The sequence below is a fragment of the Bubalus bubalis genome, chromosome 14 (assembly GCF_019923935.1).
Source record: "Bubalus bubalis isolate 160015118507 breed Murrah chromosome 14, NDDB_SH_1, whole genome shotgun sequence".
NCBI lineage: Eukaryota > Metazoa > Chordata > Mammalia > Artiodactyla > Bovidae > Bubalus > Bubalus bubalis.
In genome coordinates, this window is record NC_059170.1 from 38,736,670 (window position 1) to 38,749,739 (window position 13,070).

General features: G+C 56.6%; 1 protein-coding gene across 1 annotated transcript in view; it reads left to right on the forward strand.

Annotated features, from left to right (window-relative positions):
• Positions 1-12,647, forward strand: part of LOC102400527 (phosphofructokinase, platelet) — a 54,082-nt gene extending 41,435 nt beyond the window's left edge. The window contains exons 17-22 of the mRNA XM_025264079.3: positions 6,588-6,752; positions 7,740-7,801; positions 8,045-8,156; positions 9,632-9,731; positions 12,154-12,256; positions 12,333-12,647. Coding sequence (XP_025119864.3) covers positions 6,588-6,752; positions 7,740-7,801; positions 8,045-8,156; positions 9,632-9,731; positions 12,154-12,256; positions 12,333-12,480 — 690 coding nt within the window. The 3' untranslated portion in view covers positions 12,481-12,647. The remainder of the gene's footprint in view (positions 1-6,587; positions 6,753-7,739; positions 7,802-8,044; positions 8,157-9,631; positions 9,732-12,153; positions 12,257-12,332) is intronic.
• Positions 12,648-13,070: the final 423 nt, after the last annotated feature.

Here is a 13,070-nt window from a genome sequence, read left to right on the forward strand (position 1 = left end):
GGATCCTTTCAAACAATTGTCCTCCTCCTCCTGCTTGTGGACTGGGGACGATAAACCATGTGTGAAAGAATACTGATGGTACTTGAATGTTGTTTTATCCCCCCTAAAGTCCATACATGGAGAAGGCAGTGGCCACCCACTCCAGTATTCTTGCCTGGAGAATCCCATGGACGGAGGAGCCTGGTGGGCTGCAGTCCATGGGGTCGCTAAGAGTCGGAGACGACTGAGCGACTTCACTTTCACTTTTCACTTTCCTGCATTGGAGAAGGAAATGGCAACCCACTCTAGTACTCTTGCCTGGAGAATCCCAGGGACGGGGGAGCCTGGTGGGCTGCCGTCTGTGGGGTCGCACAGAGTCGGACACGACTGAAGCAACTTAGCAGCAGCAGCAGCAAAGTCCGTACAGAGCATAGAAATACATTTTAATTATCATAAATTTAAATCACACTTGGGAAATCACTTGGGCTTTTGAAGATCAGTGAGGATCAGAATGCATAACTCCTTTATTTTTTTTCAATTCAGTGTCTAGAATTTTCTGGTAAATTCTCACATTTTATTTTCCTTGGGAGACACAGGCCTCGTGGCTGTATTTCTAGCTTTTTTCCCTTAAACCAATGGGCATCAAATCTGTCTCCAGTGCCGGTAAATAAAAGAAAAGCTTTTAAAGTAGGATGTATGCGGTAAGCAGTGCTTGGTGCTGGTTCCTTGCTTTCCTGAACCTCTTCAACTTTGTGCAGTTTCTGTATTAAAAAGCCTCCGGTGTGGCCTTGGCTGGTGTCCGCGTGCTGGACCTCCTCACCCGTGTGCCCGCCCCTTGTGCCCCCGGGGATGCCTTCTGTGCTTCCGCTGCTGTGGGACTAACTCAGCCTCTGACCGCTCGCTGCTCAAGGTCTGAGTTGAAAGGTCGTGTGTCATTACTGCTCCCGTGTAGCTGGGTCTGAGTCTGCTCTCGCCACGCTTGCAGTAGAAGCAGCTGGAGTTCGTGTCCTGATTGTCGCCTAACGAGACCCCGGGGGTGGCAGGAACTCTGGGGGCGGTTGTCGGTGGGTCCTGACCAGGGTCAGTGTGTGTCCCCTGTGGCCTTTCCCACTCTCAGCAGGACAGGGTGCTCCCACTTCTTAATCCCAGGCTCCTCTGCTACCAAGAATTACTTTTCCAAGTGACAGAGATTCCCTATATGTGGATTGTTGAAAATCTGAAAACCAGGACAGGTCTGGGGAAATTCCACATGGTCCATCCTGCTTCCCTTCAAGGGGTTTTGAGATTTATTACATGGCCCTTAACATGCAGGCTTTTCTTTACTGGAGCTTCTCAGAGCCGGGGTCACCATTGGTGACGGGCCAGGGCTGCCCCACAAATTGGGGGTGCTGCTCTGCTGCTAAGTTCGTGCCCAGTGGTCAGGCGGTGGTTGGGATGACCCTGCGCTGGGCCTGCTCAGTGGATCCTGGAGCTGGGGGATGGGAGACCGACTGGTTCCCCAGCTTGTGTGTGTCGAGCCGCAGTGCAGTTGAGTCTCTCAGGAGGCCTGAGTTTGGTTGGCCCTCGGCTGGGCCGGGCACATTCAAGAGGGCGGCAGGCAGGACCGTGCTGGGGGAGGGCTCAGCGTCTGTTCGTCTGTCCGGTCAGCCATCTGTCCGGTCAGCTCTCAGGACAGGCCTCCGTGGTCTGGATGCTGATGGTGCAGTGCCACCTCCCGGCCTTGGGGACAGCCCCGGGTACCTCCTGTCCCAGCTGCTCTCTTCCACTCAGAGGCCAGAGTGGTCTGGCGGTGACTTTGTCCCCAGGGGACATCTGCGACGTTGGGGGACACCCTGGCCGTCAGAACTGGGCGGCCGGGGATGGGGAGGTGGGGCATGGTGTCTGGTGAGTATCGGCCTGGATGCTGCTGACCGCGTGATGTCAGGATGACCCTGCAGCCCGGGGTCTTCAGCTGGAATATCTCAGGGGGCCGAGGGGGTGAACCCCGAGGTGCCTAGTGTCGTCAGGTGGCACATCCTCTGGACACTTAACCCCTTGTCCTCACATCCCCTCCTCATCAGTCTGTGTGCTGAGCTTACGGATGCGTTCCTGGAAACAGATCCCTGGGGACTTACTCCATCACAAGGTCCTGGGGTTCCGGGGAGGCGCTGGTTCTCAGGGCTCGGGTTCAGAGTCTGAAGCCAAAGTGGGGGCTGCGTCTTCTCCTCTGGGCCGCACGCTGGTCCCCTTCAGAGCCGCAGCTGACGTGTGCTTGGTGCTGCCCAGGCGGCTGGCTCACTCAGCATTGCCCCCAGGGCCCCGGGCTCGTGTCCTGGGCAGGGTTCTCCTAGCTCTGAGTGTCCGTCTCATTTTCCAGAGATAAGGGGAAAAGCAGGGAGTGATGGGGGTCAGAGGGAGGGTGGGAAGAATGTACAGATGTAGAACTGCCATCAGATTTCAAGGTGCTGGTGCCCCGCCCGCCCCCTATGCCAGGTGACCCCACCTAGAGTGTCCTGGGGGGTGCAGACAGTCTGGGAGCCCGTCTAACCACGGCGCTCATGACCCCTCCATCCAGCAGGCATCCAGGCAGCCCCACGGTGGCCCTGAGCTGCACTGGGGCTGGGGAGGCTCCCCGTGGGGATCTGGGCTGGACTGGGTGGGGTGGTGATTGAGGACGGTGGTGGGGCATGGGGCAGGTGAGTAACCCCCTGACCTTCCTCACGGCTGCTCCCTGGACTCACCCAGCGTGGGCTCACCGTCCATACATCCCAGGGCCATAGCCCCCAGAACCCAGCCTTTCTGGGAGTCTGGGGATGGAAGAGGCAGGGCTGGCAGAGAGCCACGCTCTCCGGAAAGCCCGGGTCGTCCTACCGGGAATTTCCCCGCACAAGGCATTGGAAGTGGCTTCAAGTGGGAGGACTAAAGACGGGACAGAGGCCGGGTTCTGCTAGCGTCTGGCTATGGGGCGCTGTGGCCTCAGGGGCGGGTGGTGGACCGGGACACTAACAACCTACTTGCACTAACGTGGAGGCGGGAGATCTGGGCCCTGGTCATGTGCTTGAGAGCAGTCTGCTTTTCTGACATCAGAGCCCAGTGGTTTCCTGGGGATCCCGAACCCCCCAGGGCTCTCTGTGAGGGTCACACAGCCTGGGCGGAGGGGGCTCCATGGGCGTCTGCCTCCCCAGCCATCCGGCACTACCTCTCCGAGGGGTCCCAGCAGCCTGACCCCTAAGGTCCCACCAAATGGCCGCCCGCATCTCCTCCTGATGATGCCAGAAAGGCCTGGCTGCTCGTCCACCACTAACCTCGCACCGCCTTGGCCCTGCTCTGCTGCCCACCTGCCCAGGCCTGTGTGCTCTGGGCCTGCACCCTGAGTCCCAGTGCTGGTTTCCCCCTACACCCTGAGTCCCCCAGCTGGTCTCCTCCTGCACCCCGAGTCCCAGTGCTGGTCTCCCCCTGCACCCCGAGTCCCCCACTGCTGGTCTCCTCCTGCACCCTGAGTCCCCCTGCTGGTCTCCTGCACCCTGAGTCTCCCTGCTGGTCTCCTCCTGCACCCCGAGTCCCAGTGCTGGTCTCCCCCTGCACCCCGAGTCCCCCACTGCTGGTCTCCTCCTGCACCCTGAGTCCCCCTGCTGGTCTCCCTCTGCACCCCAGGTCCCCCACTGCTGGTCTCCCCTGCACCCCGAGTCCCCCCTGCTGGTCTCCCCTGCACCCCGAGTCCCCCTTGCTGGTCTCCCCCACACTTTGAGTCCCCCCGCTGGTCTCCTCCTGCACCCCGAGTCCCAGTGCTGGTCTCCCCTTGCATCCTGAGCCCCCCTGCTGTTCTCCCCTGCACCTCGAATCCCCACTGCTGGTCTCCCCCACCACCTGAGTGCCCATTGCTTGTCTCCCCCTATACTCCAAGTTCCCCTGCTAGTCTCCCCTGCACCCCGAGTCCCCACTACTGGTCTCCCCTTGCACCCTGAGCCCCCCTGCTGTTCTCCCCCGCACCCTGAATCCCCACTGCTGGTCTTCCCCTATACCCCAAGTTCCCCTGCTGGTCTCCCCTGCACCCCGGGTCCCCACTACTGGTCTCCCCTTGCACCCCAAGCCCCCCTGCTGGTCTCCCCTGCACCCCGAATCCCCACTGCTGGTCTCCCCCTTGCACCCCAAGCCCCCTACTGCTGTACTCCCCCTATACCCCAAGCCCCCCTGCTGGTCTCCCCTGCACCCCAAGTCCCCACTACTGGTTTCCCCTTGCACCCCGAGCCCCCCTGTTGGTCTCCCCCTGCACCCCAAATCCCCACTGCTGGCCTCCCCCTATACCCCAAGTTCTCCTGCTGGTCTCCCCTGCACCCCGAGTCCCCACTACTGGTCTCCCCTTGCACCCTGAGCCCCCCTGCTGGTCTCCCCTGCACCCCGAATCCCCACTGCTGGTCTCCCCCTATACCCCAAGTTCCCTTGATGGTCTCCCCTGCACCCCGAGCCCCCCTGCTGGTCTCCCCTGCACCCAGAGCCCCCCACTGCTGGTCTCCACTGCACCCTGAGTCCCTCACTGATGGTCTCCCCTGCACCCCGAGCCCTCCCTGCTGGTCTCCCCTGCACCCCGAGCCCCCCCTGCTGGTCTCCCCCTGCACCCTGAGTCCCTCACTGCTGGTCTCCCCTGCACCCTGAGCCCCCACTACTGGTCTCCCCCTGCACCCCGAGCCCCCCACTACTGGTCTCCCCCTGCACCCCAAGCCCTCTGCTGGTCTCCCCCTGCACCCTGAGCCCCCCACTGCTGGTCTCCCCTTGCACCCCAAGCACCCCACTGCTGGTCTCCCCCTGCACCCTGAGTCCCCCACTGCTGGTCTCCCCCTGCACCCCAAGCACCCCACTGCTGGTCTTCCCCTTGCACCCCGAGCCCCCTGCTGATCTCCCCCTGTACCCCAAACCCCCCACTGCTGGTCTCCCCCTGCACCCCGAGCCCCCCCCAGGTCTCTCCCCTGCAGCTTCCTCCCCATTGGCCATCATGGGTGTGGGTTCCCTGCTGACCCGCCCCCGCTCCGCTCAGGCTTTCCAGAGCTTGCTGGAGCTGTCGAAGAAACGCGACAGCCACCCTGAGTTTTGCATCCCCGTTTGTATGGTGCCCGCCACCATTAGCAACAACGTCCCAGGCACAGACCTGAGCATAGGCTGTGACACGGGCCTGAACGTGATTGTGGAGCTAAGATCTTCGCATTTGCTCAAGTAGATGGCCCATCAGGGGTCCCGCAGGGTCTGTCTTTCCCACTCAAGGAGAATCGGAACGGGGACCTGCTGGATCTTTCAGGGCAAAGGAGCCCTGCTTCTCATCAGCTCGGGTTAGCACAGTTTCCGCCCAGCCTGTCTTGGGGAGCCCACCTGTGCCGACTCTCAGTGGGCTGTTCCTTCGGGGGCTCTGGTTGAGCCTGCTCCTGCCTACCAGGACAAAAGCCCCGAGGTGCCCCCAGGTGACCAGCGGCAGTATGGTGTTGGAGGAGACAGGACACAGAGCAAGGGGGTGGGCAAAGGGACCCAGTGCTGGGCGTATGAGAGTCCAGTGGAGCCAGGGACACAGGGAGGCGGGAAGGAGATGCCCTTCCTTGGGGGCTTCACCCACAGTCCCTCCCAGCCCCATCCAAGTGGGGCCCCAGCAGGCCGGTGTCACCCAGGCTCCGAGGGACCAGCATTTCCAAGCCCTGACCACCTGGCGTCCATCGGCACTGACCTTCACCCATCGGCACCCTGCTTGCCTGGCCTGTGCTGTGGGCAGTGGGACCGTGTCCTCCCCAAGTGAGGACCCCCAGAGGTGCAGAGCCCCCTGTATTGGAAGGTTCCTGTCTCAGCTGGGCAGAGCCCTGGTAAACGGCAGTTGAGCACAGGTTCTGAGCTGATGGTTAGATAGGAAGGCTGTCACCAGGATCTCTGCCGTCGAGGCCAACGGGCACGTCTGGGTAAGGCTGAGACTTGGGTGCTTGGACCTCATAGGAGAGGGGCTTTGCCGGCTGGTGGTGATAGCTGCTGTTCTGGGTCAGGAGCGGAGCCCACGAAACCTGCAGCGGAGGGGGCCTGTGCATCCCCCATCCTGAATTCCTGAGACAGAGGCCAGGCAGGCAGGTTTTAGTGCTCAAATGCCACGTGAAGGACCCGTGGACACCACGGCCCTGTGGGTCTCCCCACCCGGCCGGGCATCCCCAGGCCTGAGCACCGGGAGGATGAGACGGGCGCGTTGACATGGTTTCTTTTCCTGTCTGGGCTCCTGGAGAATGCGGAGCTGCCCAGCCGCTGAAGTGCACCCTGAGTTTGGATGAGATCAGTCCGTTTTGGGGGAGGGTGGTGATCCGTCACAGATGCTGGAGGGGTCATCAGGGGTGATGGAATGGGACCCGTCTGGTGATCACGTGCTTGTTCACATTTAAACCAAAGTCTTGGAGTGAAGGTCTCCCCGCTGGTGGTGGTACACTTTGGTGCACAAAGCCTTCTTCCCCCCACATGTCCCCGGAGCGTTTCAGGAGAGGAAAGAGCAGGGACATGCCTGCTGACGAGCCCTGAGAGGCCAGGGCCCAGGGCCCAGGGCCCAGCACAGCACCCAAGGTCAGGGCTGGCCGCAGGGCGGCGTCCGCGTCTCCTGACCGTGTCTCCTCGTGCAGACGTGTGACCGCATCAAGCAGTCAGCCAGCGGGACCAAGCGGCGCGTGTTCATCATTGAGACCATGGGGGGCTTCTGTGGCTACCTGGCCAACATGGGGGGACTGGCGGCTGGCGCAGACGCTGCCTACATCTTCGAGGAGCCCTTCGACATCCGGGACCTGCAGGTGCGTGGACGCAGGGACCCAGGGGTCGCTGACCGACAGGTCCAGGGTCTCAGGAACCACTCCCATCCCCCGCCACGTCACAAACACTAGTGAGGCACTACAGCTCCATGTGCAAGGACAGGGCGACACCTGGAACAGGTTCCAGGGCACCTGCTGCTCGTACCCCGAGCTTGTAACTGTGTCTCTTACACACTCACCTGGGAAGCAGTTAATGCCCTCCCTGGAGGCCCTACACTTGCAGGGACACGGATGTGCTAGGTGCCTGGGGCCTTGCCGGCTCATTGCCACCACGTCCAGGCCTCGGGTGCGCAGGTGGCCAGAGCTCGGGGTCCCTGTGGGTCTGAGTCGGGGGAACTGCAGCAATGGAGGACAGACCCCCGCCTGGAGGAGCCCCTGGTCCCCTGTGGCCCAGGACATGGAGAGGATGACATGGGGAGGGCTGCCCAGTGCCCCCGGGGAGGCTTGCCCCAGCCAGGATGCAGCCCAGGAGAGCGTCGCCCCCAAAATCAGAACTGGAAACTCACAGTCCACCTGCTCTTCTGCAGTCGGCTTCCTTTGGAACCTGTGCTCTTGTGTCCTTGCTAAAATTCTCCTGCCTGAACATGCCTGTTAGGCAGGGTCAGGAGTCTCTGTGTAAAGCCAGGTGACAGCCGTGTTCCTCTGAGATAGCAGGCGTGGGCGTTGGCGGAGCAGCCTGGGGAGCAGCCTCAGCGAGCACACGGAGCACACAGTGACGTGTCCACGGGCAGCTCACCTCTCAGGCATCGCCTGCAGACACCAAGCAGCGCACTGACGCCATGAGCCCCCCACCCCCGCCCCGGCTGTGGTCTCCACGTGCCGCTGTCCCCAGTGGGTGTCGCTAGCCGACACATCACTGTCCACTGTCCCCTCTGCCATGAGGTCAGCTCACAGCAGCCGCACCAGCCACACTTGGGGCAGTGCCCGGCACACAGCAGGCGCCTAATCACAGTGTCCTGACTTTCCTAGTCCAACGTGGAGCACCTGACGGAGAAGATGAAGACCAGCATCCAGAGGGGGCTGGTGCTCAGGTAACAGCCCATGGTCCCCAAGCGCGGCTGCTCCTCCTCCGCGTGGTCTCGCTCTGCTCCGTGTTCAGACCAGCGGGTGTTTAAATGACTCAAGGGCCATTTTTAGAAATCCAATTTTGCTTGGTCATCAGTTTCCATTTTTAAGATTCTTTCAGTGGTTTCTGTCATGATGCTGCCACGGTGATAAGGAGCGAGGGTGGCATGGTTGCAGGGGCAGGACGACCCTGGGCTTGTGTGTTGCAGGAACGAGAGCTGCAGCGAGAACTACACCACCGACTTCATCTACCAGCTCTACTCCGAGGAGGGCAAGGGCGTGTTCGACTGCAGGAAGAATGTGCTGGGCCACATGCAGCAGGTGGGCCACGGGCGGGGCATGGCCTCATGCCTTATCTCACTTAGATGGCCTGTGTTAGCCGTTTTGCAAAAAGGAAGTGTATTTCTAAGTCAGTTCCACAGTGATTAAAATCAGCACCTGAACTATGTATGCTGTCATGCCGGCTGTCATCAGCCTCAGAAACACTTTCTGTTCTGACAGTTGAGCAGATAGGCTTTGTCAGAAAACCGTCCACTTCCATATACATACTGACACCAGTTAAGTGGAAAGACGCATTCAAATTAACTACCTGATTCAGTCAATTCAGTCACTCGGTCATGTCTGACTCTTTGCCACCCCATGGACTGCAGCACGCCAGGCCTCCCTGTCCATCACCACCTTCTGGAGCTTATTCAAACTCATGTCCATTGAGTCGGTGATGCCATCCAACTATCTCATCCTCTGTTATCCCCTTCTCCTCCTGCCTTCAATCTTTCCCAGTATCAGGGTCTTTTCTAATGAGTTGGTTCTTCGCATCAGGTGGCCAAAGTATTGGAGCTTCAGCTTCAGCATCAGTCCTTCCAATGAACATTCAGGACTGATTTCCTTTAGGATGGACTGGTTGGAGCTCCTTGCAGTACAAGGGACTCTCAAGAGTCTTCTCCAACACCACAATTCAAAAGCATCAAATCTTCGGCGCTCAGCTTCCTTTAGAGTTCAACTCTCACATCCATACATGACAACTGGAAAAACCATAGCTTTGACTAAGATGGACCTTTGTTGGCAAAGTGATGTCTCTGCTTTTTAATATGTTGTCTAGGTTGGTCATAACTTTTCTTCAGTATCTTTGATTCAGTATCAGGCCTTCATACCCATTTAAACTGGAGTGTCAGACAAATGACAGTTCTTTGAGATCTGCGTGAAATCAGAGCCATTTGGACAGAATCTTGGGGTATGCACGTCAGTGCACCCCAGACAGGGCAGGCGGTTGGAGTGGAGTCGTGAGACCTGGTCCCCTGACAGCAGGCCCTCCCATCACCACGTCTCAGTCCTTGTCTCAGGAGCTTATAGTTCAGGGTCCACAAACTCAGTGACTGCCCTGAAGTTACATGATGGCATATGTGGTAGGCATGTGTAGGTCTTTCTGAAAACAAGCCCACAGAATGGACCAGCTTCTTAAGAGAACTGTGACCCTTCCCCACGGCCTCCCCAAAACAAGTTGAAGGAGTCCTGATGAAGATGCTGACGTAAGGACGATGCTCAGGGTCTGGTTGATTAAAAGCCGCCTCCTCAGGAAGCAGTGACACCTGACCGGGGGGTTTTGGCTGCAGGAGTAACAGGCTTTCTTGTGGTTTGTTTGGTCCCAGTCACATACAAGGAGATAGAAACAGACCCCCATATTTCTTAGAACTAGGACATGAATTTTGTTAGTCATTATAACTTCTATTCCATTTTAAAAGCTAACAGTCAGGAAGGTGCTGGTGTCTAACTCTCATGTTAACTCTGACCAACCACAGGGTGGGGCGCCTTCTCCATTCGACAGAAACTTTGGAACCAAAATTTCCGCCAGAGCCATGCAGTGGATCAGCTCGAAGCTGAAGGAGTCCGTGGGGAAAGGTACCAATTGGTGGCAGGCGGCGTGGGTTGGGAGGGCCATGCTCTGTGCAGGCACGTTTCTGCCCCATGTCCGTCTGGCTTTGGGCTGCACGTGACTTCTGCAGCTACTGTCTGTGACTTAGGTTATAACTAGGAATAAATGTACTTAAGGAAACAGAACGCTAATTACTGCAGGAGGCACTCCGCTCATGTAGGAAGAAACTGCCCGCTCTGAGGGCCCTAGAGCCGCTGTGACCTTCCCTGTTTCTCTGCTGTGCTGACGCCGAGTTGGCTTTTACCTAAGACACTTGGCACCTTCCATTATTCCTTTATGGCCTCTTTTTCGGGAAGACAGCAAGGGATGGGGAGGCACCTGGACAGCTTCCTCCCTGGCGCGTTTTCCCTCCACCTCTGAGCCCCTCCCCAGGGCAGCAGCCTTGCGATCCTTCCTTCAGGGTCTGACTTTGCAGGATTAAACCTTCAAAGACTCTGGTTTTGTGGTTTACATGAGGGGAGCTGGTCTCTGCTATGGCCTGGAACCCACCTGGCCCTGAGCAAGTGGTTCCAGCCACTGCCCAGGCCCAGCGAGGCCAGTTCCCCAGACCAGCCTCGCCCACCACATGCTCACTGGTGGGACCCCGCCCTCCCTGGGACTCACCCATCCATGTCACCTCTGAGCTGTTGCTGTGATGGTGGGTATCCGGTCCCCCTGTGGCTGCCGGAGGCTGACCCTTCAGGTCAGCAGGGAGACGGCCAGGCCCCTCCTGCTGGTCCAGCACTCATTTATTCTGTTACTGCTTCATGTTATCTGATTGTTTGGGCTGTGTTATTTCTTAGAATTTAAAAACATTTTAAGAATTTTTGATATTGTATGTTAGAGAAGGTCCATGTTTTATATTCTGTGAGTCACAGGTTGCAGACATGTATCTCCCATTTGGCAAACCCAGTCGTTTTCTGTTAAGGTTATTTTTTAATGAAGAACTCTTAATTTAGTAATGTAGTCAGTTTTTTTAACTTTGTCCTTGAAGGTTTGAGCTTTTTGTTACTAAAATATTCACCTTTTACATTTGGATTTTTAGCCCACTTGAACTGGTATTAACATTTAAGGTCTAATATTTTTCCATGTGAATAATTACTTGGGTGCTAGCCACTGAAAAATCCATACCCCTCAATCTGCAGTACAGTTAATCTCCATCCAAGAACAGGAACCCAGAAACTTAAGGGACTGTTTCTGGATTGTTGGGTTCTTTTTTTGGCAGTTAGCAATCTTGCCAATATTCCAGCTTGGTGAACAATTACTGTCATCAGCTAGTCCTACCTGGGCTTTCTTCCAGTTTCAACTGTTCCTGACTCTTTGTGTCCATCAGTTCTGTTGGATTTTTGGAGGTGGGGATTACATGTAAATAACAAATTACATAAATAACAAATAATTGGAAGAAGAACTGACATTTTTAAAATATTTATCTTCTAATCCATTTAATCTCCATATATTTAGACCCTTTGTTACTACAGCATTGTTTTCCATAAAGCTATTGACTGTAAGTTTATTCCTGACTTAGTGATTTTAAAAATATATTACTGTGAAGGGTATTACAATTTCTTACTGCTGGTGTACAGAAATACAAATTATTTTTATACACTGATGTAAATTGTAGTAATCGTATAAATGCGTCTTTTCTTGGTTTTCTCACAGCATCTGCATGGATGTGTCTTTTCTTGGTTTTCTTACACACAGCATCTGCATGCAGATCTTTTTTTTGCCTTGACTTTTTGTGGATGAGTTTCCTCCAGAGAAACCCCAACAGACGTAGTGACAGAACTCCTGTCTTATCTCCTGGATAACACAGGGAACACCTCAGTGCTTCATGACTCAGAATTCTCACTAATATTTAAGCGAAGTCTTTCTACAACTTATTTGTTGACGGTCTTTGGTGGATACTGTATGCTCTGATGTTCGCTAAGAATTGTTTCAGTCATGAAGGTTAGGACACACTTTTGCATTGAATGAGATGGATGGTCCCTTGAATTTTCTTTAGCTGACTTGCTCATGTTGTTACACTCACCTTGCCTCTCTTGAGTGTACCCCCGACACCCCTAAGCTGCATCCCCTCTGTGTAGAGGGTGGGCTTGTTCTAGCATCCAAGAGGCCTGGGGGTTCCCTGGGGAGAGCATTTCTAAGAGTCCTGATTTTGGATGTTTGCTAAACCTCTGCCTGTGTCCCGGCTGTGCCTCTGCTGCAGGGAGAGCTGACGGCTGCGTGTCTTCCATGTTTACAGACCTGCTTTTGTTTGAATCTGAAGTTTGGCATGAAGATACACAATTTACCCTCTTCTCTGCAGTGCCTACAGCTCTCCGTGCCCCTTGCTCTCCAGATCTTGGTAATTTGTGCCAATATCTAGACCTCACCTCTTATTTTCTGACATCATCTTTCTATCTTTCATAGGAAAAAAATTTTTAAGTGAGGACTCTGTGTGTGTGCTGGGAATCAGCAAGAGAACACTGCTGTTCCAGCCCGTGGCGGAGCTGAAGAAGGAGACAGACTTCGAGTAAGCGCCTGAGGTCAGGGGCGGGGGGAGGCCCGCTGGGTGAGCCCCACCCCCGCTCAGCCTGGTCCCCCCGCAGGCACCGGATCCCCAAGGAGCAGTGGTGGTTGAAGCTGCGGCCCCTCATGAAGATCCTGGCCAAGTACAAGGTCAGCTTCGAGGTGTCGGATGCCAGCCAGCTGGAGCCTGTGCAGCCCCGTGGCCCCGAGGAGCCGGCCGCCATCTAGCTGCTGCCCACCTGCTGTCATGGTCCAGTTATTTATGAGCACTTTACGCGAGCATCGTCCACGTGAAGCCTGACCCCAGGCCCTGGTGCACGGGCCGCCTGTGCTGTCCTGTCTCCTGCTTCACAACCTGCGGCTCCCGCAAAATTAAACGTTTGCTACAACCCCAACCACTGTGCCGTCTTTATTTTACGTGCGAGTTGAAGACCTCGGGGTGTGCGGGTGGCTGTCAGGGTTCTGTTGGCAGAAACAGACAGGTGTTTTCTAGGGAATCGGGGCAAAGTCACTGGAGGAAAAAGGCAGTGCTCTGACCTGCAACACGTGGGTGATGCCCAGCGCACAGATGGCCCTGGACCAGGGAAGGTGGTGCTGCCAAGGGGGAACGAGGGCATGCACCCCAGAGTCTGCCGAGAAGGGGCCCCAGCCCCCGCCCTGTGCGCCCAGAGGAGGGGGATGGGGGAGAGTCAGTGTCCTTCGGAGCAAAGCCTGACTGGACACGGTTGTCCCACAGCCAGTGAGTGGAGGCCAGCGTCGGGACACCTCATGCGTTTCCCCGTAAAGTCCCTAAAAGCTACTTCAGCAAATAGTCATTT